The sequence below is a fragment of the Furipterus horrens genome, unplaced genomic scaffold, assembly GCF_987537825.1.
Source record: "Furipterus horrens unplaced genomic scaffold, mFurHor1.1.pri manual_scaffold_11, whole genome shotgun sequence".
Classification (NCBI taxonomy): Eukaryota; Metazoa; Chordata; class Mammalia; order Chiroptera; family Furipteridae; genus Furipterus; species Furipterus horrens.
The window spans coordinates 95,810,501-95,829,150 of NW_028327181.1; the positions used below are offsets into that span (position 1 = coordinate 95,810,501).

General features: G+C 59.5%; 1 protein-coding gene across 1 annotated transcript in view; it reads right to left on the bottom strand.

Moving 5' to 3' along the window:
• Positions 1 to 2,410: 2,410 nt before the first annotated feature.
• The window catches only part of SDK2 (sidekick cell adhesion molecule 2), a 228,181-nt gene continuing 211,941 nt past the window's right edge, over positions 2,411 to 18,650 (bottom strand). Inside the window, exons 41-45 of the mRNA XM_090290506.1 lie at positions 14,949 to 15,113; positions 13,585 to 13,725; positions 13,205 to 13,343; positions 10,940 to 11,066; positions 2,411 to 2,883 (exon numbers count right to left, since the gene is read on the bottom strand). Coding sequence (XP_090146632.1) covers positions 2,530 to 2,883; positions 10,940 to 11,066; positions 13,205 to 13,343; positions 13,585 to 13,725; positions 14,949 to 15,113 — 926 coding nt within the window. The 3' untranslated portion in view covers positions 2,411 to 2,529. The remainder of the gene's footprint in view (positions 2,884 to 10,939; positions 11,067 to 13,204; positions 13,344 to 13,584; positions 13,726 to 14,948; positions 15,114 to 18,650) is intronic.

The following is an 18,650-nucleotide window of genomic DNA, read 5'->3' on the forward strand; positions in this document are numbered from 1 at the left end:
TTAGATGTTGTTCTAAGAGCCCCTGGCTAACACACACGCCATGTATGTTCTGTGCGTAACTGGGGGCGCATGTGCGTGAGCCTGCACATGTGTGTCAGTGTGGGCGTGAATGAGGGAGGGTGAACAAACACCTAGTGTCCCAGGTGACTCAGGAAAGACAAAGGAAATCTGGCCTCATGGGCGAGACCCACACACACACACACACACACACACAGTTTTTACTCATCCCGGCTTCTGCCCCCCAAAGCCCTTCACAGGGCTGGGCTAGAATAATTCCCTAATGCAAACTGGGAACTTCCTTCAATGGTTAAACACATGGCGGATAGAGACGATGATGCAGCTGTTAAAAAAGAGAGAGATGAGCAGGAAGGAAGGAGAGCAGCCACTGCTATGGAGCCTCCAGATGTGTGTGGAAGCAGGACCTCAGGCCTGCGTCCTCCTCTGGGGGAACCACTGTGTTTCCCTTCCCAGGCCCCGTTTGTGGAGAAGCTGTGTTTGGACCCCAGAGCTGGGTCAGCTGCCTGCTGAGCTGTGTTTCAACCTCCCCTGCGCACATTTCCTGGGGGGTCCCAGTGGGTGGAGCCCACGGTTGGGCAGGCCCTTTCCTCAGGCCCTTGGCCCTGCTTTGGGTACACAGGCCCTGTCTTCTCTTGGCTTCCCTCCAGATCCTCCACTCAGGCCCCCCTAACTGTTCTCTTCACCCTACCCCCAAGTAAGTCACCACCTCCCCCAGGGCAGACACAGTGGCTGTGCTCAACACCCCAGGGAGTCTGGCCCACGAAGGTGTCCCATGTTGACCTGAACGTGCTAGCCTGGCTATCTCCTTTCCAGAGGCAGGCGTCTATCCCCAACTGTGGGGGTGCCAGGGGCCCAGGGACTTAGATAGGCTCCCCCCTTGACCCCCGCACCCGGAAGTTCCAAACGAATGGGAACATCCAGGCCACCAGAGCGGCTTTTTAAAGAACATTCCTTGGAGCAGATTGTGTGTGGGTAAGAGCTTTGCGTCCCATCAGCTATTCTTGTCCTTTGGTCCCAGCTGACCTGCTCCTCCGGCCTGCCTGGCTATGCATCTCAGGACCTGAGTCCGGCTTGGATGGGCCCCTCCTCGCTCAGGGCCCTGGCTAGGCTGAGCCGAGCCTAGGAGACATCACTAGGGGCTAGGATGCTCTTTGACTCTTGGTAAACTGGCTGCTGAGCCAATTGGGCAAACTCGGGCAGCCCTGGCCTCTGGACCACGGACTTGGCCACCCGTCTGGGCTGCTGAGCCCTTGTGCTTAGGAGGCAGGTGTTTTAGACACGGAGAGCTATGGGGGGAGACCGAGAAGGACAGAGATCTGAAAGTGAGTGTCTTGTTGGGCCCGAAGAGCCCAAACAGATTTCTCTTGGAGATCCCCCGAACCTTTTCCTTGCCAGTGCATGGGGCACGGCATACATGCATGTGCACGTGTGTGTGCATGTACGCATGTGTGTGCGTGCGTGCCTGAGATAGGGGGAAGGTGTCTGTCCAGGGAGAGAGGTGTGTCTACCATCCCTCACCCCCACTGGCTCCCCAGCCCCAGGCAAGCTGAATTTCCTTGTCCCAGCTGTTCCCTTTCCCCTCTTCCTTTAGGGTTGGGGCAGATGGTGCCTTAACTGGAAGAAAGAGGAAGGTCAAAGCAGCCCCTCACATCCTGACTTCCTGTGTTTCACCCAGCGATGCCCGGCCCATGCCCCCGCTCTCGCCCTGGGTTCATCTCCACTCCTCTGTGCTCAGGAAGTGAATTCAAGTAAAGGGATGGCTGAGCTCAGTGGCAGGGATGGGGGGCTGTCCTGCACCTCGAGGGGTCCTCCCTTGGATTTACAAAAAATATATATATATTAGGAACAAGGAGCTAGCTAGGCGAATTCTTACCCTTTAGTTATTTTCTGTTTTCTAAATAAACCGAATGTTTGATGGAGACGTTGAGCAAGGGAGGGGGCAGTGGTGGGTGAGGAGCAGGGCAGGGGGTAGCAGGGACCATCCATGCCTGCCGGGGACAGGGACGCAGGTGGCAGTGGTTGGGTGAAGACAGAGGAGGTGAGCTTTGCGCAGAAATGCCCGTCCTGGCCTCGCGTCGGCCCGCAGCAGGCCCAGCGCTCCAGCATTTGCCAGAAGAGGGGCAGCCGGCTGGGCTTCCGGAAGCTTCTCCCCTCGGTCAGGCCTGCCTTGCAGCTCCCTGGCCTTTGCTCCCCCCCTCTCGCCAGGGGCCCAGCCTGCGCCTGTCCACCCTGGCTGCACCCCCAACTCCGCACGGTCCCCGAAGGAGCAGCCAACCCCACCGCCGTTTGCCGACCAACTGCTGGCCACGCAGGTTGCGCATGGTTTTCTTCCCCCTCCTTCTCGCTCCGGCTTTGCTGGCCCTGGAATCCCTTGAGAAATAAACTCAGGAGGTGAACAGCTGACTTGGTTTCTTGGTGCTCGTTTTCATTTTTGTTTTCTGGCAGGTGGTGCGGGGAGGCGCGGCGGGGGGGGGGGCCGGGTGCCGTCTTTCCTTTTCCTCTTCCGCGGCCTCAAACGAAGGACGAAAACCCTGCTATAGGAGCCCGGGAGCCGGGGGCGAGGCTGCTGGGGGGGCGGTAGAGGGTGCTCTGCTGACTCGGGGGGTTCGGGGGGTTTTGGGGCGTGGGGGTCCGACTGGCCTTGGGCCGAAAGAGGCTGCCCTGCTGGGCGCTGCCGCCGCTGGTGACGGCGGCGTGGTCCGGCTGCCCCGCGTCGCTCTCCGTGTAGCTGTATGCGTGCGCCCTGGAGATGCCCTTCTGCTGCCGCCGCCAGGAGTTGTAGTACGTGGGGTCGCTGATGTAGTGGTTGACGAAAGAGTGGGCCTTCTGGTGGCTCGGGTCGACCTCGTACTCGCTGTCGCTCCCCTGGGGGGACAGAGAACCGGGGAGTCAGCGGCCGGGCGGGGACAGGTCGGCACGCTCCACGCTGCGAGGCACAGGGAACCCCGCCTTGAATGTCCGCCTGGCCTTTTCCAGGCCCTGGACTGGGGGCCCCTCAGCCCCTGCCCTGCCCGGAGGGCGTCCTGCCCCCTTAGGCTGGCCCTTCGCTTCCTTCAGAGGAGATCGTGGCCCAAAGCCCGTGATTTTTGGAGGGAATCGGAAGCCCTGAATTCTGAACCGTTTTAAACATTGAGGTGAAATTCACACAACCTGAAGCTAACCGGTTTAAAGTGTGCGTTCCAGCGGCATTGAGAGGGCTCGCAATGGGGGGCAGCCATCGCCTGGTCCAGTTCCTAGACATTTAATCGCCCCCACTCCCCAGTACAACCCTGTGCCCACTAGCAGTCCCTTCCCACCCTCTCCTCCCCAGCCGGCTCCGACCCCGGCCCCTGGCAACCATGAATCCACTGCCGGTTCCGAGGGGTCTCCTTGGTCCAGCGGTTTCACACGAGTGAGATCATCCAATACGCGACTTTGGTGTCTGGCTTCTTCTACAGAGCAGAATGTTTTTGAGATTGAGTTAACTGTGCCTTTTTATTTTTGGTATCTCTGATGCTTTGACATCCGGGGGACTTGCTGACCCAGGGGGGACGGCCCTGCCCAGGGCTGGTCAGTTCTTAGAGACAGTTAGCAGATTTTATACCCAGAGCCCACAGCCCACCACCTCCTCTAACGGGCTGTCACATGCTGACGCTATTCTCTGTCCCTCCTCACCCCAGGGCCAGGCACCAGACAACAGGGGACAGCCCTTCGACACCCCAGAGCCCCTAAATTTATTCAGACTAGCCTAAGCCTGCTTCCTCAGCTTTGACTTTCCTGTGGGAACCACAATAAAGGCCCCCAACCCTGGTGTTTCCCTGTGTGGCCCTGTGTGGCATCGGGTGTCCCTTCTTCTTGGGAACTGTGAGGAACAAACTATCTTTGCTGGGGCAGCGGGCTCCTGATCTGCTGACTCCCCCATACCTGAATAATAACAAACCTACATTTTAAGGCAAAGGCTCGTGCACGATATACTGAGTTCCAATCTAGGACCAGCGCCTGGCTTCCTGTGTCCGTGACTGGGGACAAAGCCAGGCCCAGGTTGTAAGACCTGTAGAGGCTCCTGGCACCGCTCACCCGTGTGTGACCCAATATAGAAGCGACACTCCATTATACGATACGCGTGAGAAAAATAGCCACCAACGTCCTGGATTGTCACACGAGGGCTACCCTGAAGCTTTTCAAAAAGAAATAGAGTGTATTAAATCCTTCTTAAACTTGTCGGTCCTTTGGCGTCCTTGGCTGGCGTGCACGCCATCTGCCTGTTGGGGAATCAACTCGAGACTAGAGTCAATCTGGGCTGCAAAGTAAAATAGCATTGGGATCTGAATTGTGAAGCTAAAAATACCGTGCGCCCCTCCCCCACCCCCAGCTCCCAGCAATGCTGTGAGAACTAAGACGACAGCAGATGGGAACACCCTTAGAACTCTCCGGAAGAGAGGCACTCTGATTTCAGTGAACAGTACACCCGTAACAAAAGACAGCTCTGGGGGCCTCACCTCTGCCCGGGGAACACCTGCTTGGAGGCAGTAAGTTAATTTCCTCAACCTCAATAAAACATACTTTGGAAAAATACTGCAGCAAGGAAACCCAGGGAGCCCAGTACAGACGAGTCCGGGATGATGAGCTGGGTCCTGCTCTGCAGGTAAAGAAACCGGAGAGTTGGCCTTGCCCACGCGGCCGGAGCTATGGGAGGTGGGACGCGCACCTGCGCTCGGAAACTCGGGCGCTTACGGCATCTAGATCCTCAACTATATGCCGACGACAGAAACACGGACTCGCCCTGCCATGCTGAATTTTCACACCTCTGTGCTGTGACTAGTGACTTTTGCCCAAGGGAACGGTGAGCTGGGCTTGAACCCAGCGCTGCCTGATTTTTCCAAAACCCACACCTACGAACCGAGAGGACACAGGACGGGGAATGGGGGAATGAGAGCTCGCTCCCCTCCCTAGTCAATCCGCTAATTTATGTCCTCTGGGCCCTCCCCTCCTCCTCCTCACCCCTCCACAGTCCCTGCCCATGCCCCTGCCCCCTATCCCCCCCCCCCCCAGCAGAAACCCCCAGGACCAAACAATGGGAAGTCCCTGCCCGGTCCCCTCAGGACAGCAGTGCAGAATAATGGGAGCCCCTTTCTTTGCCTGCTGCCCAGCTGCCGGCCAGGAGTGAACAAAGGGGCCAGCTCAGACGGTGGGGCCCCATATGCCAAGAGCGGGGGCAGCTGACACCCGGGCCCAGGCAGAGAGGTCCTGCTCGGCTGCGGTTACACCATGAGGCAGGGGGCTGGGGGTCCCCTGGGTGCAGGGGCAGTGTGCGTGTGTGTGGGGCTGAAGGGGGTGCCCACAGTTCCCCCTGCACGTTAGGTCCCTCTGGCAGGGCACCCGCTAGCTGGCTGGGATAGTTGTTAGCATCACTGCTAGAGGTTCTAGAACTTCGATCAGCCCCAGGCCTCCGCCTTGGTGAGGAATCCCCAAATCACTTCGGGCCCATCCCAGAGTGAAGGAGTGTCTGCCGTAGGAGGCGCCTGTGGCGTGGGGAAGTTCCAACTCTGTTCCCTACCAGCCAGGTAAGTTTGGACCTGTCACGTGGCTCACTTGGCCTCAGCATCCTTGTCTGTAAGATGGGTAGGTCCCTGTGGGTCACAGGGTGAAATGAGCTATGAATGAAAGAATGCTGTATTGTTAGGGAGAGAGGGAGCGTGGGTTTGGGTGGGTGGGGCCTCAAAGCCCCTCCGAGAGGGATCTGAAGGGGCCCCCCGGGGTGGAGGAGGCTGATTCTGCTCAGACATCTCCCAGCCTCTCCCCTCCCCCCCCCCCCCCGTCCCCCCTTCCTTTTCCTGCTGAGGGAGGCATGTCTGGGAGGCTGGAGAACTGGTCTCTCTGGCCCTCCTGGGGCCCTCAGGTCCCAAAGCCCATTCATCTAATCAGTTACCATCTGTTGAGCACCTACTGTGTGCCAGACACTCTGTGGGGCAGCATTCCTGGGGCGGGGAGTGGGGGGGGGCGCAGAGAAGGAAGAGCTGGGAGCCAAATGGGCTGGGGGTTCGCTTCCTGTCTGCCTCCTCCCCCCCCAGTTCTCCAAAGCCAAGGGAGGGGGTCTTTGCATCAGCGACTGCTCTCCCGCTTCCATCTCTGTGAACATCTGTTTCTCTTCTGGGTGGGGGTGGGGTGAGAAGAGAAGAAAGCTAGCCAGGGGGGACTCGGGGCTCCGATTCTGGGCTTTCAACTCTCACATGGCCCTCGGTAATTGAATGCAGCTTCCCAGTAACCGGCCCAGCACAAAGGGGGCCTTTCACTGGCAGCCCCGCCAGGCCGCCACGCAATCAGGCAACTGTTTCAGCTCCTGGGCCTCTTAACAGCTCCTCAAAGCCACTCAATCAGCAGTTCCCGGGGTCTGGGGAGGGGCAGGTTACAGGCTCCAGGCCCCATAATGGGAGCAGAGGGAGGGGGCCCCTGGGAGGGAGGACCCACAGAAAAGACGGGAACAAAAGAGCCGGGGCAAAGGAAAGCCTTTTGCTTTTCTGCTGGTTTCTACAGGCTGGAATTCTTGCACCAGACTCAGCAGGCGATAGAAGGGTGATGGAAGGGTGCCATACAGGCTTGTGGATAAGTGTTGAGTCCCTGGGGCCAGGCAGGGTGACCTCATCCTGCTGAATCTCACGATGTCCTGAAGGCACATCTTGCCCCAGGTGACAGGAGGTCACCCTGTGCAGCTCCTTCAGAGCCTGGAAGCAGGAGTCCCTCCCTCACCCGTGGTCCCAGGTGCTGCCTGTGCCCAGTCTAGCCTGAAGATCGCATGAGTCTGTCCCCTGGGACGCCCTTACTCTTGGGCAAGTTAAGGCCCCTCCTGCAGGGACTGCAGGGCTGCGGATCAGAGGTGGGGTCGGGGGACGTGCCAAGTGTCTCCCTCACTGGTCACCCCCTTGAGGCTCAATTTTGTCAGGGCTCTGTGCTTCTGGTACTGCAATAGCTGGAAATCTCTCACAAATGTCCTTTAAAAATTTCAGCTCAGACACGTCACATGCATATCTATGCCCTTACAGGTCAGGGGGCAGCCAATGTGAGCCTGCTCTAAGCTGTCAGAGACGCCTGTGGTCAGGGGCCTCCCGGAGTTCACTGGGAGGTGGGGTGGGGTTGGGGTCAGCGAAGGCCTCCCTCCTTAACCACCCCCCCCCCCACCGTGTGCCGGGCAGTGGGGCGAGGCCAGGTGGCAGCAGGCGCCACTGCAGAGCCGGCGGAACCTAGATTCGAATCCCCACTGGCGGCCTGACTTCTGTTTCTGTGACCCTCAGTTTCCCCAACTGTTAAATGCACAGCAGGGAGGTCAGGTGTTAAATGAGAATGTATACGGCTCAGGGCTCGGCACAGCAGGTGCCCAACACTTGGCTTCTCCTCCTCCCCAGGTGTTCTCTGTCCGGCCTGCAGTGTGCTTCCCATTTGACCCAAGCTGGGCTTCCGGGCCTCTGTAGGTCTGGCTAAGGAGACAGGCCTTGCCGCAGCTGGAAGACTTGTGGTCCAGATGGACAAGAGGCAAACACTGACAGATGGTAGGACACATTCAACAGAGGGAGGGAGGTAACAACACCACCACCACTCCAGCCAAACACAAGCCTGCACTCCTCCCTTGTATGCATGATTCCATCCTCTTTACACTTCCAGGCCCAGCTGAAATGCCACCTCCTCCAGGCAGCCCTCTGTGAGCTTCCTCCAGGATTCCTCATAGTGCTTTATCTGTGCCACAGGAAAGGAGAAGGCTTTCCTTTTTTTGTTCATCACTTTCCTCCTGAAGTTAGTTACTGTGGGGATAATACTTTAATGAGAAGGGAAAACGTGATTATTTCCACACATGTGGTCTTCCCTAATAGATCATAATGCAATATTCGTAAGAGCCTGTGTTGTTCATGACCGTAGGCGCCACATGTAAACAGTGTCGGGTACATTTTAGCAGAACAAGCAGTTGCTGAATAAATGCACCAAGGAAGGAAGGAACGGGCTCCATGGAGGGCAGACCCCAGTGCTCACCCCTCCCAGGCGCACAGTAGGTGTGCGGGAGGCCTAGAGGTGGAGCCTAGCTGTGTGTGGGGCGCCCCCCGACTCACCCTTCTCCTTGTCTTTAACTGAAAACAGTGATACACCCACCAGGCCTCCCAGAGGGATAAGTGGTGTCATTCCGGAACAATCCATGCCGTTAGTCCTGGCTCCTGACTAGGGCTCCATGAACGCTCGCTATTACGACTGGGTGTCCAATACCAAAGTCTGACTTGTCCTGTACGGTTTCCCACTTTCCCACACAGGCTTCACTCCACCATAATGAGCTTGCTTAGCGGGGCTGCCAAGGGCACACAAAGACGTGCACGGAGATGAGGAGAAGGTGCCGTGGCTTGGGATTTCTCTCCCATTGAGATTTCCTTGTGTGTCAAGTACGAAAATTTCATACCCATCTTGGGTTCTTACTTTGAAAGCGAAGTTAGAACGAAGCCGTCCTTCATTTGCAGAAGTTCCGCAGACAAGCCTCAGCCTCTGTGGCTCCCGCCTAGAGTCCTGGAGGTGCAGCCCCCACCCCCACGCCTGCGCCCTCTGGGGACAGCGAGCACCCCAGCCTTCCCCACGGCCCCCCGACGGCCTTGTTTGCAGAAGCACCGGCATTTTGTTTACTGCCGTATCACAGGGAACCGGCCGGCAAACCCTCACCGATTTTGGAGAGCGAGTTCTGGGTGGTCTGAGTTAGAACGGAAAGCAGGAGGCATATGCAGAACTCGCTCTCAGAGGACCAAAGACAGGCTGTCACCCTCCAGAGCAGCTGACACAGAGGGGCCAACCTGCGTGGCCCCTGAACCTTAGGGACAGAGCGACACCCCCACCCCGTAAGGCCCAGAGTGAAAGTTGCAACAGTGGACACCCCACAATCCACGTACTGATCCGCACAGCGGCTCCTCGCGGTCACAGGGTTTACTTACTATGTTGGTAACGGGGGCATTAGAGGGAGGTCAGCGGTTCTGTGTCCCGTCTGTCCCCTCCAGCTCACAGGAGCTCCTGGGGGGCAGGACCAGGCCTCCACCACTTCCATGTCCTCAGAGTACAAGCTCAAGAGATGAGCGTTGAGAAATCAGCGTCTGCTCATCCCCCGCACACACCGGAGGACCCGCACCGCCCCAGCCAGACTCCGACACCCAGGCCTCCCTCGCTGCTCACGCACAAATTCTGATTTGACCGCGGAGGCACAGGGGACAGGCTGCCAGCTGAAGCAGGGTCCTGCATTCCCCTCGCTGAACCCGGCACAGCCCTGCTTGGGCGCCTCTTGGTGACACTCGGGGGCTCAGAGTGGTGGCTCTTTACTAACCGGTGTGAAAGCCATTCAATATTTTAACAATGGCACGTTTAATGACGGCACAGCGTGCCAGTGCCCTGGGACCAGGGGCGCGTGGATGACTGACAGCTGGTCTCCCTGGGCTCTCCCACTTCTGAGGACGCCGATGCTCTGGCCACGGCCTCCTGCATCCTAGGCTACCTGCGGTGGCACGAGAGCCAAAGGCCTGGTTTTCAAGGACCGTTCCAGAGCCAGCGGTCCTGCTCGGCACTGCACAGGCCTCTCTCTCGCTTAGTGCACTCCTTCTACCAGCCCCTGGGACAGACAGGGGAGGCCCCATTCCAAGTCAGTCAGGGGCTGAGCTGGGATTCAACCGGGGGGCTCACCACCATCTTTTGGGAGAAAGACGACAAAGCATGCTTCTGGGAAGCACGGCCTTGTAAGTCCCCATACCCACGTGGCTACAAGGAGTTAAATACTCACAAGCTACTGCGACCTGAATCACAGGAGGCCCCGTGTAAGCCAGGCTAAGCTGGGGTCTCTGTCCCTGCCAGCTGAGCTGGGCTGTGAGCTCCCGCCTTCCTGGCTCCGCCAAGCCCATCAGTAACCCTGGCTCTGAGCAGAACAGCAGTGGGCCAGAGGCCCTCGGCCCACGGGGCCCACGGCCGGATCCCAGGCTTGCTGGCACCTCCTACGCGGCCCAAACCCTGAGCTCCGCTGGCATTTCTTCCTTCTTGTCCTCTCCCAGGGCCAGGCAGAAAGGTCCAGGGCGTGGGACACAGTGGCCTTTCTTGGACCTTCCTCGGCAACCACCAGGCTTGGCCAAGGCATGGAGTGGGAGGCCGTGACATCACTCCACTGGAATGCGCTCAGCCCCCTCTCCCCTGAGCCTGGGACAGTGTCCCCAAGTGGCCCACCTAACGGCAGCCTCTCGAAAGCTCTGTCTCCAGAGGCACCATCTTCTTCCTAATCTATGAGCTGACATTTATGAACCGCCTGCTGTGTGCCAGGCCCGGGGCTAAGCTTCTCTGCCTGATCTCAGCCCTGGGAGAGCCTGTCGTGGCCCCTGCCCACCTACAGATGGGAGACTGAGGCTCGGAGAGGTTATCTGCCACATCCAGGACAGCCTGCTCATCGGCAGCAGAGCCAGGATTCGAACTCAGGTCTCAACCTCCAAAGCTTTCATGGCCCATCCTTGAGGCCCCCGGGCACCTGGCCTTCATTTCTGGGGCTCATTCTGACCCCGACTAGCTCAGTGTATTGGTTCTCCGGCTCTGTGTCAGCCCCCCTCTCCTTGCCTTCATGAGCCTTGCAGGCCAGGGCCACTGAGTGACTGAGCGTGTGGGTGATCCCCAAGAGCGTGAGGACTATGGTCCTGGGGTATCTTATATGATCAAGGTTCCAGGGACCCATGATCTCTGGGTGCAAACTCCGAGCAGAGCATGGGAGGAGGCAACTGACCCATATACGACTTCTGGATAGTTTCCTGGGGCCCCTAGATCTCTGTGGCCCATAAAGGGAAGGAGGGAAGGGAGTCCCTGTGATGGGCCACCCTGGCTGGGTCCCCCGGGCAGGCCAGCACCCTGGAAAGGGGCTGTTCCACATCCCGTCAGGGCACCTGGCCCTCTCACTCCTCACCTGGGAGTCGGAGATTTCCGAGGGCTTCTCGGTCAGGCTGCTGCTCTCCGCCTGGATGAGGTCATTGTACTTGGTGACATCCTCGTCAGAGTAGTGCAGGCTGCCGGGGCTGGGCCGGGGCGGAGACCTGGAGAGTGGGAGTCGGGCTGAGAGGGCGCCTCACTCAGAGCCACCTGCCCTCTGGCCCCGGAGCCCACAGCGAGGCCTGGAGGCACGAAGGCGCCGGGTCCCTGGCCCTACTGTGTCCGCTCCTCACAGGCCTGTGCCTTGGAAGGAGGACTGCGGGCTGGGGACCCCGCCTGGGGTGGGCAAGGCTCGGGGTGCCGAAGGCGCTGGACCGACCTCCTGCATCAGCGCCAGGGAAATGGGGGGTGTGAAGCACTTTGATTCCCCACTTGTGGTTTCAAGACCTCAGGCTTTAGGGCCACCTGACAGTAAATGTAATAAGGCATCCGGGCCCCACCGAGCCCCCGGGGATCAGTCTCAGGTGAGGCCTGGAGACGGGCACTGCCCCCCAACTCCCCGTGGGATTCCTCATCTCGCAAGGTGAGCTTCGGAGAGTAAATGCGGGGGTGGGGGAGAAAGGGGGAGCCCCGCTTCCCTCCCTGGCGATGTGCTCAGAGACCAGAAGTGGCTCCCGGGGCCAAGTCACGCCCCACCTTTGGGAAGTTGTGCATTTCCGGGTGTGTCAGAGCCTGGCTCTGAGGCGTCAGGAGGAACACCCAGGGTCGCACACCTGGGCACGCCACCCGCTGTGGTGGGAGGGGAACCCAGAGGCTGGAGAGCAGGCAGGGCTGGGTCCTCCACGACTGCACTCAGGACGGGGGACAAGGCGGGTACCGCCCAGGGCCTGACGCCCCAACGCCTGCCCAGCCTGCTCCGGGGAGGTTTTCTGGAAGTGAGACTCTGAACCCCAGCCATCTACACAGGAGCCAGAGGCCGTTTGCTGCAGCAACGCTGCTCTGAGAATAATCCCATGACCTGGGGACAGGCCACAAGCAACCCTTGCCCCCTCTGACACCTATACTGCATCTGCACTGATTACAGTCCAATCAACAATGCGAATCTGTACGTGGAAGATAAAATAACAGCAGCATGAGCCGCAGCTTCATGAAGACAAGACAGGCAAACAGATGACACAGAAGAGAGAGAAAACGGGGTGCCAGGCTAACGCTGCCTTGGTGACATGCGGGTGAGTGGGGGACTGGCAGTGTCACCGTGCCTGGGTCGGGCCCCGAGCCTGGGGCTCCTTTGGTGCAAATAGGATGTTTGTAACTACCCAGTGTTGCGGGTCACTCCGGGGGGCTGCGGTGCGTGTACTCTGTGGGCATCGGTGAAACGCCCTCTTGTCCCATTGGCAGGGCCCTGGAGCCAGCCTGGCGAGACTGTGGTGGCTGCACTGGGCCTGCCACTGAGGCCTCAAGTGTCCCTTTCTTTGGAAAGCTGGCTTCGGTGGAGGGTGAGAGCTGGCCCCCCATCCTCCTGAAGAACACACACATCGCCTCTTCCCTCCAGGACCAGACAGAGAAGTTTTGTGAGCTGCCCCTGGCCTTGGAAATGGGCCGCCTGGCTGGCTGGCCACAGGGAGTAGGGCTGGGAGGGCCTGGGGCTGGAGCAAAGTCAGGAGGAGAGAGCGGGTGGGCCACCAGCCTCGTCCCTGCTGGGTGGCTGCCCTAGAGGCCGAGAGTGTGGCCCGTGGGGCGGTGAGAGGAAACTGTTCTGCAACTACAGCGGGCAGGAGTGGGGGCCCAGGGAGAGGTGTCTACACTCGGAGAGCCCTCCCCTTCCGGAATTGGGAGGAGGACAGGCAGGGCGCAGTAACCTGGGGAGCTTTCCCCCCACCGGCACCTCTCACTCAGGTGTGTCTGCCCAGCCTACTTCTGCCGGGTTGTCTCCCCTTTGGGGCAAGTGAACATCATGGCTCCAGGCTGTTCCTATGAAGAGCTGGCTTCAAATAGCAGTTGGTTGGTTTGCTAAGTAGTTATTTGTCCCTTGTTGTCATTGGCAGAAAGCCTTTGTACCCACCTCCTTGTGACTTTCTCCCCAGTGTGCCCTCCCCTGGGCTGTGGGCCCTGGGCCCTGGTTACGCTGCCCAGGCCCTGCTGAGTCTTTCTGCTGCCCATTCCCAGTTACCGGGGTGGAAAGCGGCTTCCAGGACAGGGCGAGGCCAAGTGGCACTGCCGGCCCTGTGGCCCTCCCAAACCTGGGCACTGCTGGCCCCCAAACCTCCATCCCCCGGCCCCCCCCATGCAGAGAGCCTGCTACCTGGTGTACAGGCCGTTCTTTCGGCAGAAGGAGTTCTTGACTGAGAGTCGCCGGTTGTTGAGTTCCAGGGCGGGGAAACTGCTCTCGTCCAAGCTCAGCATCTCCCCGTGGCCCAGGGTGCCAGACTTGGCACTGTTCCCTGGGGGGGCAGGTGACATCGATCACTCCCTCCCTCCCTTTCGACCTCCCTTCTCCCCACCTGGCTGGGCTGCCCCCTCTTTCCCTTGTTAGAGCTGAAATCAAAACAGGAGGTGGAGGTTGCAGAGGAAGCCTGGGCCGCTCCACCTATCGGAGCAGGTGCACTTCTGGGACAGAGGCCCCCGCCCGCCCCTGCCGAGGGGGAAGCCCAGCCCGGCCCGCAGCGTTGGGGGCCGGCTCACCTGAGTCCGTCTTCTTGGCGTACTTCCTGCTCTGGCCCCGGATGATGAGCAGGAAGACCAGAAGCAGGATGAAGATGAGGCCGACCAGAGCGACGACCACCAGGAACCACCACTCCTCATAGAACGGGCTGGCTCTCTGGGCTGGAACACGGAGTGGGTGTCAGGCCTGCGGTGCTCGGCCCCTCCTGCCTCCAGACCTCTAGCTCCGGCGAGGCCCCTACCCCTGCCTCCTGCTCTCAGGCATGGGTAGGCGGGGTCTGTGCCCTCGGAAGGAGGTTGCACTCAAGTGTCAGCTCGGATCCACGGGGCTCCCTGGAGGGCTGCTTTGCAAATCGTTCAGAGGTTGCTTCTGGACTCAGGAGGGGAGAGTCGGGGACTGGTGAGTGATGTCTGCCGGAGACACGGGCTGGAGTGGAGGAGGACGCGATGTGCTTGCTCTTCCTCCTTTCCCCCATTGCCACTCATGACCTGCCTTGATGGGCAGACCCAAACTGGCCTTGGAAGTGTGCTTCTCTGGCCTGTCGTGGGCCTGGCAGAGTGTCTCCAGGTTTAGCTGGGATGGAATCTTTTTCTGGTAGCAGAAAGCGGGGTTGTGGGCAGGGTGCACATGAGCGGTTCTTTCAAATGTCTCTCTAGGTAGGGGCTCCCCCTCTTTGCAAGTCCCTGGTACTATGCTTTCTGTACCAGGCAGTCTAATCCACTCCGATGAGGGGCTGGCTTCTATTTCTGTGCTCAAGTGTTTATTTCCCACCGTTGGGCTCTACCGTCAGGGCAAGGGCGAAAGTGTGTGGGGGAAGGGAGGCAGTCGGGGGCTTGAAACTCCCCTGGTGAGTAGGAGCTCTGGGTTATGGTTCTGCGTTGAGGGAAGAGGCCCCAGGATTAAAGGCGGTGAGTGGCCAGACTTAGGGTCATGGGTTTCAAGGCTGGAGTCTTTGGTGGTCTCTGAGACAGGCTGGATGGGAAGAACGAGGCGAGCCACCCCACCTGGGCACCGGGCTCTGCTAGCTGCTGACTCTGTCTGTTTGGGGGCTGGTTTCTATGGAGACACACAGTTTCTGGCCTGGTGCCCTTGACTCTCCTGGGTGACGAGCTCAGAGAAGCTCTCGGGTTGGGCCCACTGATTCGTTCACAAGTCCATTGGGGCTTCTGGGGTCCTTGAAAAGGACCCCGGAAGAGCCATTGTCCCCAGCTTCTTCCACAGCTGACCGCTGATTCAGGCCCTGGCCCACGGCTCACTGCTTCCGAGCACTGGGAGCACAGTGCCTCTTGGTCCCCATCCCAGTGCTTCTGGGCTCCGTGGCCTCCGTCCCCACCGCCCAGCCTTCTGAGGGGCACCCCCACCCCGCCCCCCGACAGACCCGTACCTGGCACTGACTGGGAGGGGCTGCTGGGGGTGCCGAAGCCGTAGTCATTAACAGCGATGACCCGGAAGTCGTAGCTCACGCCCGGCTTCAGGATGTCCATGCTGAACGTGTAGGAGGTCACCTCCTTGGGGATGTCTTTGATGAGGATGTCCCATAGCCCCTCATCTGCAAGAGCGCGGAGGGGGAGGCGCCCCGTGAGGGGGAGGCCCCGTCCTGCCTGCCTGCGGCTCCCTGCTCTGCCCCTCAACACCGATGCCCGGGCCTTGGCACCCACACGGTCCTCAGGAGCGTTTTTTAACGATGCCTTTTAGTCTTTTTGTCTGAATGTCTATAAAGCATTAAAAATGTCTACTGTGCAGAAAGTACTGTAACAAGCATCCCAATGGCACCATCCAGAGGGAGCAAGGCTCACCCCCGCAGGCTTTGGCCGAATCCCACGCATTACACTTCCCACAGCGTTGAAAGTGCCGGTCAGCGTGACCTGAAGTGGTCGCCGAGGACTTAATTGTACTGCGTTCCCTCCTGTACCTGACCAGGCCCTGTGTTCCTGGCCCCCATTCCTATTCGAGACATACAGTATGGTGGCACCAGACAAAAAGAAGACTTTTCTTTTTTCACGGCTAAAAAGGGATTGGGGTTGCCCGTGAGAGTTTGGCCAAGTCGTCTGGATGGGGGGGTCTGTCCTTGCTTCGGAGCAGGGATCTGAGGGGAAACAGGGACCAGAGAGGGCTGGGGGGGACCCCCATCTGTACTCCACCCCTGTTGTCCGCACTGATCCCAGCCTCTGAGCTCCTGACTTCCCTTTCAGGTTCCCCACCCCAGTTTAATTTATTAGCTTAAGATCAAGGCAATGGCTCTGCCCCGTGCAGGCTGGGATGGGCCCTGGCCAGGTACTCTGCTTCACGTGAGGCTCACGGGGCTGGCTTGGCCCTGGGAAAGTGGGGGAGCCCTCCTGCTTGTGCTGGTGGGGAACTGAAGTGTCAAGCCCCCTGGGCCCTGGTCAAGTTCCCTTGTCATGTGGTCCAGGGGTCCAGAGGCCTTAGAAAGACCTCGATGGGCTGAGCTACCAGGTCCTCCCTCCTGTGACCTGCTCCAGAGAGGTCACCCAAGGTCCTTGAGGCTGCAATGCCCTGGACACACCCTACCAGCCTCCCCCTCCCGAGGCACCCCTCTTTCTCAGCTGCTTTTGAACTCCTTCCGGCAAGAGCTGCCTTTCAGGCCCACAAGGTCCCCTGCTCCCGCTTGGTCCTTCCCTGGGGTGGATGGATTTGGGTGGTTTTCCAACCAGACTTTTTTACAGATCCACCCCAGTCAAGAACTCTAGTGGAGGTGCCGTGACCCCTGTCAGCATTTTGGGATTTGGGACCAAGAGTGGGGCGGGGCCTGCCGAAGCTGCCTTCCTGCCCTTCCGGTCCAGGTTCTCCAGTTCAAAGGCGACCGACCACGGGGACCTGTCTGCTCTCTGCTGTTGTCACCAAAGGCTCAGAGTCCTGACCCTTGGACACACCTTCCGCCGCCTTTATTTGGCTTTGGGTGCCTCCCACACACCCCATCTTTGGTTTAACCCCTCCCTCTCTCTCCTGCTAGGCTGGGACTTTCCCTTGGGGCAGGGATCAGGCCTGATTTGTCTCTGTAGTCCTACACTGAGCCCAGGCATCTTCTAAGTGTGGAATAAATAAGTGCCAATCTTTCCTTCCTGGCCTCTTCATGGCGTTACGTGCCCCAATTTGAACCCTGCGTGCCTCAAAATCTAAGTGTTGGGGTGCAAGTCCATTTTCCTCCCAGCACTCTGAATTCTCTCATTCATGACAGTCACAAAATGATAATGGTGGTGGTAACTGTCCAACAGTGACACTCTTTCCTCATCAAGCATCGTGGCTTGAAGGGCTTTACTCTTCACACCCACAGCGACAGCAGGAAGGAGGAACCGTACCCGTGTTACAGATGCGGAAACCGAGGCTCGGGGAACTAAACCCATCTTCCCGAGGCAGGGCTGGGGTTTCAGCCCAGAGCCATCTGACTCCCCCTGGCACTGAACTCCCTCTGGGTGCCCAGCAAGGTGCCCAAAGCCATCAGCAGCTGAAGCAGGGCTTGCAGGATGGGCTCGTCCGGGCCCCTGCTGCCGGAGCTGCCTTGTTTCGCCCCACAGAGAAACAAAGGGTAGGGCTGGGGCACCAGGGCAAGGCCAGAAGCCGCGGGGATGCCATGCGGTGGCTCTGGCCTCCAGCCCTGGGAGGGGGCTGATCTGTGTGGCGGGTTCCGTGGGCCGGAAGCCTCGCATGCATCTCTCCCTGGCCCGCTGCTCTTGGTTCATAGAACGCGGGTGTGTTTAGCTGATTCTGCCCAGTACAGAGCACATCCTGAAGATGCGGGGGGTGGGGGCACATACCACCAGGGGTACGGAGTGAGGAAGAGGACCACCCATACTAGCAGCCGTGGAGAGAGTCAAGGTGTTCCCCGGGCCCACCGGTCCTTCCTCACTGCCCACCGTCCCCATCACCAGCCCCCACCCCCGCTCTGAGTCCCAAGCCTTCAGGGGACCTTGGCTTGGTCCCTCACCTTACACTCAGTCCTTGATCCCACCTGTGTGGACCAACTCATGGCCCCCAAACCCAGAACACCAGGTCCCACGCCGGGCCTTCCAGGGAACCGTGGAAAATCAGCAGGACCCAGCTCCTGCCCAGAGCCAACATTCCACAGCCTGGCAACCTGGCCGGCCAACTCGGGTGGAATAAACAGGCTCAGGCCCCAGTTGGGAGAAGCTCGCGGCAGCCTCCTGGCCAACTCGGCAGCCGGCGCTGGAGGGCCGGGGAGGGACCATCTGGAGCGGGGAGAGAGCCAACCGCACGCACACCTTCCGGCCACATGCTGGATCCGAGCCGCTACGTGTACTAGCTGTTGGCGACTGATCATTAGCCTGAGACTGGGGCAATGACTGGGCGGTAGCTGCTTCCCGGAACCACTGAGATGAACAGTTTGCGATGGAGATGACTATAGCTCTCGGCCACCCCAAGGAATGAAGGGTTTGTCACCGGGAGGTTTCCATGTTCCCCATTAGAAGTCTCAGCTACTGCCATGCCTGACCACTCCCCATCATGGCTGCTGTTTGCTGCTCGTGCTGGGCAGCAAAGTGTTTGTTTAAATAACGTCTCAACTTCAGCCGCCGCATCACAGGTCCATGGACGACCACGAGCAAGCCTCCAGCCTTTGCCGACTCCGGCGCTGCTGCTGAACTCGGGAGCCTAGCAACGGCGGGAGCTGGCAGTGGCCGAGGGTTCCCGTGGGTAAGGGGAGCCGAGAGAAGCAGGTGTCAGTGGCGGCCGTGAAACGGGAGCGTGCGGCGCAGCCCCTTGGAGCGACTTATCAGTCGCTCATCTCCTGATGGCTTTGGAAGTTCTCGTGATTCGATTTCAGGCTCGACTGGAGAGGCTGGGATGACAGCAGGAACTGCCAAGACCGTTGTGACGGCAGAGACCGGCCTTAAAGAGGCGGCTGGGCCTCTGGGGGACAGCTGGCCTCGGTAGGGGGCATTGGTCCGTGGGGTTGCGTGGAGGACATGGGTGCTAAGCCTATGTGACCGCAACCCTCTGCTCCTCTGACCTCCTGAGCGACCCTCCACCCGAGCGGGTCCCCTCTGGCGCTGAGTGCGGCTCTCCAGGGGCCTCTGGGGTGTCCCTCAACTAAGGGTGCACCGCAGCTAGA